The sequence below is a fragment of the Podarcis vaucheri genome (assembly GCF_965113315.1).
Source record: "Podarcis vaucheri genome assembly, chromosome: 8".
NCBI classification, from domain to species: domain Eukaryota; kingdom Metazoa; phylum Chordata; class Lepidosauria; order Squamata; family Lacertidae; genus Podarcis; species Podarcis vaucheri.
In genome coordinates, this window is record NC_138766.1 from 91,823,407 (window position 1) to 91,837,670 (window position 14,264).

General features: G+C 46.3%; 1 protein-coding gene across 1 annotated transcript in view; it reads left to right on the forward strand.

Annotated features, from left to right (window-relative positions):
- RHPN1 (rhophilin Rho GTPase binding protein 1) overlaps positions 1 to 14,264 on the forward strand; it is a 59,341-nt gene that overhangs the window by 34,904 nt on the left and 10,173 nt on the right. The window contains exons 6-12 of the mRNA XM_082235644.1: positions 272 to 396; positions 1,955 to 2,121; positions 4,283 to 4,470; positions 7,212 to 7,368; positions 10,575 to 10,694; positions 12,163 to 12,357; positions 13,625 to 13,701. Of these exons, the coding sequence (XP_082091770.1) occupies positions 272 to 396; positions 1,955 to 2,121; positions 4,283 to 4,470; positions 7,212 to 7,368; positions 10,575 to 10,694; positions 12,163 to 12,357; positions 13,625 to 13,701 (1,029 nt within the window). The remainder of the gene's footprint in view (positions 1 to 271; positions 397 to 1,954; positions 2,122 to 4,282; positions 4,471 to 7,211; positions 7,369 to 10,574; positions 10,695 to 12,162; positions 12,358 to 13,624; positions 13,702 to 14,264) is intronic.

Below are 14,264 nucleotides of genomic sequence, written 5' to 3' on the forward strand. Positions count from 1 at the left end.
TCCCTCAGCCGAGCAGTTAAAGGATCCCCCAGCCCGGCGCTGGCTCTGTTGGGGATGGGGAACCCTCCTGCGCCCCATCTGAGCCGTACAAACAACCTACGTTGTCCCAGTCTGCCAGGTTTTGAGATAAAATGGCCTCTGCTCCCGCGGTTAGAGCTGCAGCAGTTTCATCTGACCGTGGCTCCACTTAGCTTAGTATTGCCTGCACTGACCAGGTTTCCATCTCTCTCTCTCTCTCTCCTTTCCCCTCCCCTTTCCCCCTTCTTTCCAGGCCATGCGCACCCCCAGCCGGAACGAGGCAGGCCTGGAGCTGCTCATGGAATACTACAGCCAGCTGTACTTCCTGGACAACCGCTTCTTCCCTCCCAACAAGAACCTGGGGATTTTCTTCCACTGGTCAGTTGGGCCTCTCCTGGTCTTGCCGAGCGGACGGGGAAGACCTGGCGGGGGTGGGGTGGGGGTGGCAAGCCTGGTCCGGCCCAGCCAAACCCCCCTGCAGCGATTGCCTTGCGAACAGGACCTCCGTGCTTAGAAACGTGACCCAAGCTCCTAGAATCATAAAACTGTGCAGCTTGAAGGGACACCCAAAGGTCCTGTATTCCAGCCCCCCCCCCACCTGCAGTGCAGGAATCGCAGCCAAAGATTCCCTGGCGAGTGACCGTCCAACCTTTGCTTTAAAACTCCAAGGAATATTAAAGTTCAAGGCAAACAACGGGTGTTTGTCTGTATGATCAGCATGCTTTATTCTTCAGTACTGCTAGTATTTCGTCCCGAAGCAGCAAGATTCAGTTATTTAATGCCACAAGGCTGTCCATCGGGATTTTTTCGGAGGGTAAGAGCTGTTTGTACGGACTCCTTTGCGAGGTTGTGGACTCTCCTTCCTTGGAGGCATTTGAGTAGAGATTGGAAGCCCCTCTGTCCTGGATGCTTTAGCTGAGATTCCTGCATTCTGGGGGCTTGCATTAGATGACCCTCGGGGCGCCATTCCAACACTACAATTCTATGGTTCAAGTGTGAAAGCACGTCTGTATTTTGGGATAATAGGTTTGTGCAGATATCGGGCCAGAGAATCAAAATGGAGAGGTGGAATATGAACATACCAAGGGCAGAATTTCCTTATAGTGGCCGGGTTGTTCTGATGCTCAATATCTTTTAGATGTTGGCCAATTAGACTGTTTGCTTTAGTTGGGCCCATAGTGAGTAGGTGTTGTGGGGATAGGCCACAAGAGTGAAGTTTTTGATAGACGGTTTTAAGCCAGGCACTTTTATGGGCGTCTTGAACTACAGTCATACCTCAGGTTAAAGACGCTTCGGTTTAAATAATAGAATCATAGAGTTGGCCAATCAGAAGCCGTGCTTTGGTTTGCGAACATTTTGGAAGTCGAACGGACTTCTGGAACGGATTCTGTTCAACTTCCAAGATACGACTGTGTAAGAGAACAAGGGAGCTCCGGCACCTCTTTTTCTCAAAAAACAGCACTGATGCAACAAATGCGCGCGCACACACACACACACACAAACACACACACACCCCAATTTGTGTGTTTGTGTGGTTAGGAAGGTTACTGGGGAAAGCAATGAGTCGTGTTAGAATGGGAGCAGAAGCACTAGCAAATCAGGATGAATAAACACTGCATAGCCAAATCATAACAAATGTGTAATAAAGGCAGGATGTAGTCTGACAGTTGCATAAGCATTGTGCAAGCAAATCAGGATGAATGCGGAATAAAGTGTCACCCAGAGAAGCCCTGTATGGCATCTCTTTTCTTTCACCCAACATTTTTGCTGGGGGCCTGTGGCCCTCCAGAGGTGGTTGGACTCCAACTCCCATCAACCCCTGCTGCCAGAATGGGACGATGGGAATTGTAGTCCAGCAACACCCGGGGGCTCCCAGGTTGCTATTCCTGCCCAAACTTCTCCAGTTTCACAGAGTTCCTCGTCTCCCTGCTTCTAGGTATGACTCCTTAACGGGCGTGCCTTCCCACCAGCGGGCTTTGGCCTTCGAAAAAGGGAGCGTGCTTTTCAATATCGGCGCCCTCCACACCCAGATTGGCGCTCGGCAGGACCGTACCACCTTGCAAGGCGTGGACTGCGCCATCGAGGCTTTCCAGAAGGCATCTGGTACGTCAGATTCTCTGCCACCCCTTCCACTACAAATATATATATTAACATTAAATGGTTTCATACTTGCCATAGGTGAAAATTACAGGAGTGCCCTTATTTCGGCTTTAGACAAATCAAATACTTGGATAATATCTCCAAAGATCTGTTTGGGTGGCGAGCAATGGGAAATCTCTTCCAGAAATAAATGAATGTCATACTACGTCAAAATGTGTCTTTTTTGAAAGTTGTTCATGCAACCTTTCTGTGGCAGCTAAGTCTTTCTGATAAGGCCACATGCCACGCAGCATTAAACCATAGATCTGTGGATTTTTCTGCCCGTTTTTTCCACTGCTGGGCTATCGCTATTTGTGGCACAATCAGAAAGAAAACCTGTTAAGTCTTTATGACCCTTGGCACAAATTGAGCTGAGGTCCAGTGGTCAAACTTCCTTTTCTTTTTGGGGGGAATAATGGAGGTTAGTGCCGATAGTGGAAGTAGGTATTACAATGCATCAGGTATCCTGTTGTCTCTGAAAGTCTTTGTAGACTATGCAAGTCTCTGAAAGAAGCAATGGGTCAGATTATTATCTGGTGAAAACAAGCCGTAAAGCTTTGTTTTTTGACGTCCAACGCTGCCAAAGTAGTCCGCAAACAGACGTAGTGAATATTCACTCTTTCATAGACTTGCATAGTCTACAAAGACTTTCAGAGACTATATAGAAGGATCTGGCAACTTCTGTTTCAGTGTATCTGAAGAAGTGTGCATGCACACGAAAGCTCATACCAAGAACTAACTTAGTTGGTCTTTAAGGTGCTACTGGAAGGAATTTTTTTATTTTGACTATGGCAGACCAACACGGCTACCTATCTGTTTCAGAGACTTATAAGACTTTTATTTGGTTCTATGTTTTCAAGAGAATCCATCAAGAGTGCATATTTTGTGACTTCCAGAGACTTTCTGTTTATTTGGTTTTGCAGAGAGTGCATTTCATATATTTCATACTGTTCAATGCTCTGTATAGATTATATAAAGAGTTTATATTGATATTGCATTCTTGTACTTGGTCATCGTGTTGCCTTGGATATTACTGATATATTGTTTGCAACGCAGGAGTTTAATTGTTTGGTTACTTATGGTTCTAAGTGGGGCAGCCCCATCTTGGCAGCTGCAGGTATGTCAGAAACGTTTAGGGCACAGTTTCAAAATCAGCATCCTCTTTGCTCCTGGGTGCCTTTGGACCGCAGCTACAGCCTTTGCCTGTGCTGAGCGCTTAGCAGATTGAGGTTGAATCCTGACAAGACAGAAGTACTGTTTTTGGGGGACAGGAGGCGGGCGGGTGTGGAGGATTCCCTGGTCCTGAATGGGGTAACTGTGCCCCTGAAGGACCAGGTGCGCAGCCTGGGAGTCATTTTGTACTCACAGCTGTCCATGGAGGCACAGGTCAAATCTGTGTCCAGGGCAGCTGTTTACCAGCTCCATCTGGTACGCAGGATGAGACCCTACCTGCCCACAGACTGTCTCGCCAGAGTGGTGCATGCTCTGATTATCTCCCACTTGGACTACTGCAATGCACTCTACGTGGGGCTACCTTTGAAGGTGACTCGGAAACTACAACTAATCCAGAATGCGGCAGCTAGACTGGTGACTGGGGGCGGCCACCGAGACCATATAACACCGGTCTTGAAAGACCTAAATTGGCTCCCAGTACGTTTCCGAGCACAATTCAAAGTGTTGGTGCTGACCTTTAAAGCCCTAAACGGCCTCGGTCCAGTATACCTGAAGGAGCGTCTCCACCCCCATCATTCTGCCCGGATGCTGAGGTCCAGCGCCGAGGGCCTTCTGGCGGTTCCCTCATTGCGAGAAGCAAAGCTACAGGGAACCAGGCAGAGGGCCTTCTCGGTAGTGGCACCCGCCCTGTGGAACGCCCTTCCAGCAGATGTCAAAGCGATAAACAACTACCTGACATTCAGAAGACATCTTAAGGCAGCCCTGCTCAGGGAAGTTTTTAACGTGTGATATTTTACTGTATTTTTGGTTTTTATGGAAGCCGCCCAGAGTGGCTGGGGAGGCCCAGCCAGATGGGCGGGGTATAAATAATAAATTATTATTATTATTATTATTATTTCCGGGACCATCTCACTTCGGGGATATTGCTCTTTCTCCCCCCCCCCCTTTGCAGGTGCCTTCAACTACCTGAAGGAGAACTTCTCCAACGCCCCCAGCCTGGACATGAGCGCAGCCTCTCTCAACATGCTGGTGCGCCTGATGATCGCGCAGGTGCAGGAGTGCGTCTTTGAGAAGGTCATCCTTCTCGGAGCCCAGAGCAACTTCCTCGCCTGCCTGCAGCTCGCCCAGGAAGCCGCCAGGGTACAGAATCCGTGCGCATGCCTCTCGCGGGGAGCTGGCGTTAGAAAGGGCACAACAAGTGGGCTGGAATCTAGGTCATTTTTGGGGGGGGGGACGACCGGGGATTTCCATTTCCAGCATTTCGGGGAGCTGAAAAGCTCTTTCCATGCTAGGTTTGCCTGGGGTACTTGGTGTGGAAAGAGCATTTAAGATCTCCGCCTTGCACATGGGCTCTGGGAGTGCTGAGTGTGCTCTTGATCTGCAAACACAGAGCAGTTCCCGGGGTTTGGGGATGCATGTTTTCAGTCAAGCATAGAACCCTTTAAACTAAACCCCTGCTTTGAGATAGTACTTTTTCTTTTCTTTTCTTTTCTTTTCTTTTCTTTTCTTTTCTTTTCTTGGCTAAGACTTGATTGTTTCAGAAGCTGGTACAGGCACAAATGCTAAAAGCGGATGGAAAATAAAGTTACTGAATTGCTGTGCCACCATACTTAAAAATAGCAGATAACTACTATGATAACAAAGGGACGCGGGTGGCGCTGTGGGTTAAACCACAGAGCCTAGGGCTTGCCGATCAGAAGGTCGGCGGTTCGAATCCCCGTGACGGGGTGAGCTCCCGTTGCTCGGTCCCAGCTCCTGCGCACCTAGCAGTTTGAAAGCATGTCAAAGTGCAAGTAGATAATTAGGTACCGCTCCGGCGGGAAGGTAAACAGTGTTTCCGTGTGCTGCTCTGGTTTGCCAGAAGCGGCTTAGTCATGCTGGCCACATGACCTGGAAGCTGTATGCTGGCTCCCTCGGCCAGTAAAGCGAGATGAGCGCCGCAACCCCAGAGTCGGTCACAACTGCACCTAATGGTCAGGGGTCCCTTTACCTTTTTACTACAGTAACAAAAAGGTCCAGCAATTTCCAAAATAACTTCTGTTCCATCTGATGTATGAATTCACATACATCTGCTTTCCCAGCTTTAAAATATATTCTTTTCAGAAGTGTGGCTCTTGAATTAGACATCTTTTAGAAATCAGTGTTCTGTAAAGGAGGCCACACGTCTTTAGATAAAGATCAAAAGAAACTTCCAGTTGATTGTTGTTGTTTAGTTGTTTAGTCGTGTCCAACTCTTCGTGACCCCCTGGACCAGAGCACGCCAGGCACTCCTGTCTTCCACTGCCTCCCACAGTTTGGTCAGAGCCAGTTGATAGGTAATGTTTTGAGCCTGGAAGAGAGGGATGCTGGTTTCAAAGTTAAAATTGAGTCCCAGTTAGATAGTACTTCCTGAAACTGCCTCACTGGTGACTTTCCTTTAGGGGTGAAAGGCCACCCAGAAAAAAAATGTTTGATAAATGCATCCGTTAAACATTGCAAGCTGCAACTGCAACAAAGTGTTGCAGCGTGGGTTAGTTCCTGTTCAGAGTTCTAGCCAGCCAGCCAGTCACACACCCCTCAACCCTTCCAGGACGTTCTGATCTGTGCCCAGAAAGTTCGGCTTGGATTCTGTGTTTGGAAGGCAAAACTAGCATCATATGAGCTGTGGCAGGGTTGGGACGTGATTCACGGAGCACAGATGTGACTCAGCCGCTTCCCAGACTGGTTCTGGCCTCCACAGCAGCCTTTGGAGAGGTCAGGGACTTTTGTGGCTAGGAAAGTTGGGGAAGACATAACCTGCAAGCAAATTACGGTGGACTGTCATTGTGGTATATATCTCGTCAAACAATTACAGCAGGTGCTCATTTGTCGTATACTCTTTCACCAACAAACTATGATGGCCACTCAATGATGTGTAACCTCCGCACAGGCAAATTGCAACAGGGAGACGTGGCCAAAAAGCTGCTAACAAATTGCAATTGCTGCTCATCGCTGCATAACCTCCCTGCAGACATACGGCGGCGGGCGCTTGTTCTCACAGAACCTGCCTGCAAACAAATTTCGATGGGTGCCTGTCAGGGTGGATTTGATTTAAATCAAAACTATTTAAATCATGATTTAAATCACTAGTCAATAAGACTTGATTTAAATCTCTCTTTATTTTACATAAAGACTCATTCTTGCTAGTATAATCTTAATATTTACAACCAGATGAAGCTTTCATTTTTGGAATAATAAATTTCCAGAGTCGTTTTTACAGTTATATAAAAAATTACTGATATCGTTATACTATTAGAAATACACAGGCAGATAATTATGAAATTATTGTGAGGTTTAATAAGTTGACTGTTTATATTTGGACAGCTTTTCTGCTGTGCTTTATTGGAAGGAGAAAAATAACAATTTCCTTAATAACAATTTAAACTAAAACAATAGCATTATAGCATACGTATCCATGTTTGTAAACTGATGTGGTTAAACAATTACAAAAAACCTTAGGCTGAGTTTTGGCATACATGGATAACTTAAAGCAAATCCTTATTTCCTGATGAATAGCTTTTGGACTATTATATAACTTAAATAGAAAACTATCTTTAGAAAGGTTTTTCTTCCAAAAGCATTTGATTTTAAAAATCCAATTTAAATTTCAAAAAACCTGATTTAAATAAAAAAAATCATTGATTTTTATCCACCCTGGTGCATGTGGTCATGTCTATCTCCCTGCAGTCGAATGATGGCAGACTCTCTGTATACAACCTCTGCGTTGTGCATGTGAATCGGGACGGATGCTCAATAAACACCTGGAATTTTCCCTCGTGGCTACCTGCCATTGGGTTGGTGAGTGTGAAATAATCTTTGTCATGCCTGTGTTTCCACCTTGTACCTGTCCTTGACATTTGCAGGTGGAAGAGGTCTACTCCTTGGTGTATCAGACAATGACCCAAACCCACGTGAAGGATTACGTCCCCTTTTCGTGGACCACGATGGTGCATGTCAAATCTGAGCACTTCAAGGCTCTCTCTCACTGCTACGCTGCCATGGCTCTTTGCGACTGCCCCCGTGAGTATCCCCTTTGGCTCTCCCGTGCCCCCGCCCTCAATCTCTCCCTCTGCCCCCAAGCACAATTAATAACAACAACAACCAGACTTTTAGAAGACATCTGAAGGAGCCCTGTTTAGGGAAGCTTTTAATGTGTGATGTATTACAGTGGTGCCTCGCAAGACAAAAAGAATCCGTTCTGTGAGTCTCTTCGTCTAGCGGTTTTTTCGTCTTGCGAAGAGATTTGCCCAACTGCATGTTTTGAATGGCCCCCTCTATTTCTTGTTCTGTTATCTTCTGATTTAGATCCACTTTACTTTGATAAGAGATTGATAAGAGATTTTTTGTAATCCATATTGCTTGAGAAATTCGTCTATATCGTCTTCCTTCTGCGGTCCTTGTGCATATAATTTTCTGAAATAACTCAAAAAACAGTTCCTGATCTCATTAGGTTTATATATGTTCTTTCCATCAACTTCTAGGCTTGTAACCGTATTTAATTTCTGTCTTCTCTTCATTTGCCAAGCCAGAAGTTTGCCACATTTATCTGCAGATTCGAATGTCTTTTGTCTCATTTGTTTGATCTTCCATTCAATCTCTTGGTTCGTCAATTCCATATATTGTGTCTGATATAACTTAATCTCTCTCAGGGTCTCCTGGGACTTTGGTTTGGATCTCAGTTTCTTCTCTCCTTCTTTTATCTTTTCCAGAATCCTATCCTTCTTTTCATTTTGATTTTTCTTCTTTATTGAGTTTTGTTGTATTAAAGGGGGGGGGGGAACCAGCAGGAACTCGCAAGACATTGTCGTCTTGCGAAGCAAGCCCATAGGAAATTTGTTTTGCGAAGCACCTCCAAAACGGAAAACTCTTTCGTCTAGCGAGTTTTCCGTCTTGCGAGGCATTCGTCTTGCGGGGCACCACTGTACAGTATTTTAATATTTTTTTGGAAGCCGCCCAGAGTGGCTGGGGAAGCCCAGCCAGATTGGTGGGGTATAAATAATATATTATTATTATTATTATTATTACAATAATAATAAACCTCTATTGTCACTACTGCCTCTCCATCTGTGGCTTTTGTGCAACGTGCACCCAGCTGACATCGATACTACCCATCACCCCTAATACTTAACAATACATTGCCATTCCAGTTAGAGGATGGATGGCGGCTAACAGATTGAGGTTGAATCCTGACAAGACAGAAGTGCTGTTTTGGGGGAACAGGGGTCAGGCGGGTGTGGGGGACTCCCTGGTCCTGAATGGGGTAACTGTGCCCCTGAAGGACCAGGTGCGCCGCCTGGGAGTCATTTTGGACTCACAGTTGTCCATGGAGACACAGGTCAATTCTGTGTCCAGGGCGGCTGTTTACCAGCTCCATCTGGTACGCAGAATGAGACCCTCCCTGCCCGCGGACTGTCTCGCCAGAGTGGTGCATGCTCTGGTTATCTCCTGCTTGGACTACTGCAATGCACTCTACGTGGGGCTACCTTTGGAGGTGACCCAGAAACTACAACTAATCCAGAATGCGGCAGCCACACTGGTGACTGGGAGTGGCTGCCAAGACCACATAACACCGGTCTTGAAAGGTGCATTTCCCAGTACATGGCTCCCAGTACGTTTCCGAGCACAATTTGAATCTGAAACCAGTGTGGTCTTGGCTTCACTGCTTCTCCCCATTTTGTACATCTCTGGAGTAAAACGGTCTCTGACTGGCTCGGTAGCTTGTCAGCAAACTCCTCGCCAGACTGAGCCCCAAGCTGGCACGTGCCACCTCTGATGCCAGCCTCTATGGACCATAATGGGCTTAGGGCAGCGGCGGCTGATTCCAAGGTGTTGTTTTCAGAGCAGGGAGGAAGATGCTTAGCTGAGCTTCCTTAGCGCTTCACTGTCTCCTTCTGGCGCTTTGAGCGGCCCTAATCCCAAAGTTCATTCCTAACATAAGCAGATTAGCAGTGGCTTTGGCCAGCGAATGATAATAAATGCAGGGGAGATTACATCTTCAGGGCGATAGTCGGTCTGTTTTGCGTCTCACAAGGACTTGGGTCATGTGGTCTCTGCCACGCTCAGGACTAGAGCCTTGGCAAGCAGCGATTGCCCAGAGACTTGGGCAGTGTTTTGAAACCAACTGGGTTTCGAGTAGTCTGGCATGTCTTGCCTTGCGGCTTGCAGCTTTTCTTCATCTTCTTGGAAAACAGCAAATTGAACGAGGGAGGAAAAAGAGAGGAAAAGTGTGAGAGGGAGAAAAACAACGAAAACCACCTTTAGCTCAAGTTAAGCACGCAGAACAGCACAGCCATCTTAAATTAAACCTATAAGTCAGTGTAAGTCATCCATGGGTAGCATTCAACTAAGTTTCATTCAAAGTAGACCCATTGAAATTAATGGACCTATCTCTGCCATGCTCATTCGTTTAAATGAGTCTACTCTGAGTAAAAGCTTATGAGGAACGGCTTGGGAGTTGGGTGTGTTTGGCCTGGAAAAGAGGAGACTGAGAGGAGATAGGAAAGCCATCTTCAAATACCTGAAGGGCCGTCCCATGGAAGAAGCAGAAAGCTTGTTTTCTGCCGCTCCGGAAGGGTAGGACTCGAACCCATGGCTTCAAGAAAGGAGATTGCGACTAAACATCAGGAAGAACTTTCTGGCGGTAGGAGCTGTTCAGCAGCGGAACAGACTCCCACAAGACTCTCCTTCCTTAAGTTTAAGGAATATTTGAAAAAATATGTTAATATTTAAATCTTAGAATAGCTTTGGAAGTGGATATAGGCTGTAGGGTTAAAAGTAGAAGATAGTGTATTTAAAAATAATATTATTTGTAAGCGATAAAACGTAAAGTTATTTTAAATGTGATAAAAAAAAGATGGTTAGAAACTATGATACATGTAAACTGCTAAAGATGAAGTAAAATGAAAATCAGAAAGGTGGGACTTGGGGGAAGCCCATTTAACAATGTTTAGAAAAATAAGGATATGAGAAGAATTTGTTTGTATTGTTTGTCTTTTCTGTTTGTGATCTTTATTTCTGTTATAAAATGAATAAAAAAAATTGGGGGGGGAAAGACTCTCCTTCCTTGGAGGTTTCTCAGCAGAGGTTGGAGGGTCATCTGTCGTGGATGCTTCCGCTGAGATTCCTGAATTGAAGGGGTTGGACTAGATGGCCCTCAGGGGTCCCTTCCCGTGCTACGATTCTGTGATTCCTCCCAAGTCAGCCTTTTCCTGGTCTGTTTCCCGCAGCTGCGTCTGACGCGGATCTCCCAGAGCACGAGAAAGCCTTCCTGCAGTTCCACGTCACGCCACCACAGGGCCCAGACGTCCGGCTGCTCTTGCAGGACCAAGAAGAGCGAAGGAAGCTAGGTAAGTCCCCCTCCCAGAATCCCTCCATCCTCCCTCCCCTGGCTGATACTGGCTTAGAGCATCCTTGGCCAACCTGGTGTCACGTGACAAAGACACATGAGAGCCGAAGCAGCAAAGCAGGCTGGGAAGTGCTGGGACTGCACAATCATTTGGTCCTACTATAGTTATTCAGGCCTAACTGCTAACTGTTGAGTCGCTCTGACATGTGACTTAGCAGCCATTTTCTCTCGGTAAGATTTCAGTCAGGGTCCGTCTGCCTCAGTTGTGAGCAGAGTCAGTATGGAATCTCAGTCAAACCGTTTGGAATCATGTTGTTTATGAAGAAGTTTATTTTAACTCAATAAAGCTCTTACTCTTTCACTTAAAAACTCTGCGTTATTAATTTATGCTGGCACGCTAGGTTATGGGCCCAGGGTGGCTGCCAGATGTTTTGCAGTGCTGTTCCGATCATCCTGAGCTGGCCTTTGGCCTGACCCAGTTGCAGAGTTCTCCTTGCCTTTGCACATAGTTACTGTATTTTTCGCTCCATAAGACGCACCTAGATTTTAGAGGGGGGAAGCAAGAAAAAAAAAATTCTGCGCAGAGCATGTAAAGCAAGCAAAGCGAGAGCCGCTTACATGGCTTCTGTCTCACTTTGCGCAGCTCTCACTTCGCTTGCCCATTCCTCCCGCCTCGCTGTAAAGAGGAGGAGGAGACACCGGGACAGGTGCTTTGCTTGCTTTACAGCGAGGCGGGCTCCCATCCGTCCCTCCTCCCGCTTCGCTATGAAGCCAGCAGAGCAAAAGCCGCTGCGTAGCTATCGCTGAAGCCAGCAGAGCAAGAGTGATAGCTGCGCAGCGCCTCTTGCTCTGCTGGCTTCACAGCGAGCAACGGACGGGAGCCATGGCTCCAGCTGTGGAGGCATCCCTCAGCTCGCAACTGCAGCGGTAACCGAGGGATCCCTCTGCCATCCAGTGCATTCATTTTTTTTATAAGATATTTATTGAAGTTTTTAAGATATTACAATAAAAATGAAAAAAAATACAAGAAAAAATACAAAATAAAAACAGTTAAAAACACCTTAATTTTCCATTGCATATTTTTCTTACACTTATTTCCCCGGACCTCCTCATACCTCCCTTTTTTGTATTCCACTTCAATTTGTTAGTTCAGCAAATCCTTGCCATTAAGCTTTTACCCATTTATAAACATTTTTTTTTCATGTCTCTTAAAGCATTACAGCTGGAAACCACTTAATTTCTATCCAACATCATTCTAACATTCATTAATTTTACAATATTTCTGTAAATAGTCTTTGAATTTCTTCCAATCTTCTTTCACCGACTCTTCTCCCTGGTCTCGTATTCTGCCACCGTCCAGTGCATTCACTCCCTAAGACGCACAGACATTTCCCCTTACTTTTTAGGAGGGAAAAGGTGCGTCTTATAGAGCAAAAAATACAGTATATATTTGTTGGGTGTGTTTGTAGGCAAGGCTCACCTCAGAAAGGCCATCATGAGGCACGAGGAAGCCATGAGGATCCACAGCCTCTGCAAGATCTTGAGGAAGATGGACATTCTCCAGGAGGTCCTCTGCTTCGCCCACAAGCGTTCGCTCGGCAAGTACTCAGAGATCGACCACGAGGAAGACTTCTTCGAGACGGCGGACGCCCCCGACATCCACCGTAAGTGAGCAAGATCAGGCACAAATGCACAAAGCACAGTGGGGCCCCGCAAGACGAATGCCTCGCAAGACGGAAAACTCACTAGACAAAAGAGTTTTCCGTTTTGGAGGTGCTTCGCAAAACGAATCTCCTATGGGCTTGCTTCGCAAGACGACAATGTCTTGCGAGTTCCTGCGGGTTTTTCCCCCTCCCCCCCTTTTTCTAAGCCGCTAAGCCGCTTATCAGCTGATCCGATAAGCCGCTAAAAGCTGCTAATAGCGCTAATCCGCTAATCCGTCAATGGGCTTGCTTCGCAAGACGAAAAAACCGCTAGACGAAGAGAATCACAGAACGGATTCTTTTCGTCTTGCGAGGCACCACTGCATTTTTTTAAAAAATCCAGACTCCTTGTGATTGATGATAATAATAATTAAATTTTCAGATTTACCAACAGTCATCAAGCAAACAAATAAAACAATTTCCATAAGTTTCCTTACGTTAACTTTTTCTCCTGCATCTTCTCTGTTAGTCCAGTTCTATTAAGTCTCCAATAAAACCACAGTCCAACTTTTAACTACGAGCGTCATTCCAATCCTACTATTAATTGTAATTGTTTACAGTGATTCTTTTCAGGTAAATGATATATTTCCCCCGTTCCTTATTGAAATTTTGGTCTTCCTGATTAAGAGCCCTTGCGGTTATGAACTACCTGCCCTTCACCCCAAAGTCCCACGGCAGGTTATTACAGCATCAACGCACAATATTTTAAAAATGCTTTAAAACAAGCTAAGTTACAGGATAGGGGGGGGATCTGTGACTCCCTGTCTTCTGAGCAGAGGGGGAATTCTAGGGAGCTTCCCTTCTGGACTCGGAGATTTTGCCAGGGATCATCAAAAGGGATCTCTTAGCAGGCTTAAAGACTAGAAACATGCCCAAGGAAAGGAAGAGACAGCTGAAGGGATGCTGGTTTCTGTGTGCCCAGAATAAAACGCTGGATTTCTGCGGAATACCTTCTTTTCCTCGGCTTCTATCTACTTGCAGTCCTTTGGGATCCAGCTCCAGAAGCGATACGTACTGATATATTTGTGCAGTGGTTTAAAAGCAGCCTCCCCCAGCCTGGTGCCTTCAAGACGTTTTGGACTACAACTCCCATCAGCCACAGCCAGCACACGCTGATGGGAGTTGTAGTCCCAAGAATTCTGGTTGACAAAGGCTGGTTCAAAGCACCACTTCCTGTGCCCCTCCTCTCTCTCAGCCTTGTTTTTCCCCCTCTCTCTTCCTCTTTTAGCAAAAACTCACCAGAGGCCAGAAATCAAATCTCCCAACTTCTCCAAGGTGAAAGTCACAGACATCTTCCATCGGCTGGTACGTGCCAAAAGGTCTGGATGAGGCCAGGTTTTGGGGTGAGCGGCAATGGTAGAGTAGAGTGGATCCGTTGCCCGCAGATCCCAGAGGTCCGCCCTCCTGTCTTCCCCATTTTGTCCCTCCCTTGTAATGCGATAGCGCTCCATGTCACACAGTGAAATGGGCCAGCGTTATCATAGAATCATAGAAGAAAATCATAGAATCATAGACCACAAGGGCCATTGAGTCCAACCCCGTGCCAAGCAGGAAACACCATCAGAGCACTCCTGACATATGGTTGTCAAGCCTCTGCTTAAAGACCTCCAAAGTAGGAGACCCCACCACACTCCTTGGCAGCAAATTCCACTGTCGAACAGCTCTTACTGTCAGGAAGTTTTTCCTAATGTTTAGGTGGAATCTTCTTTCTTGTAGTTTGGATCCATTGCTCCGTGTCCGCTTCTCTGGAGCAGCAGAAAACAACCTTTCTCCCTCCTCTATGTGACATCCTTTTATATATTTGAACATGGCTATCATATCACCCCTTAACCTCCTCTTCTCCAGGCTAAACATGCCCAGCTCCCTTA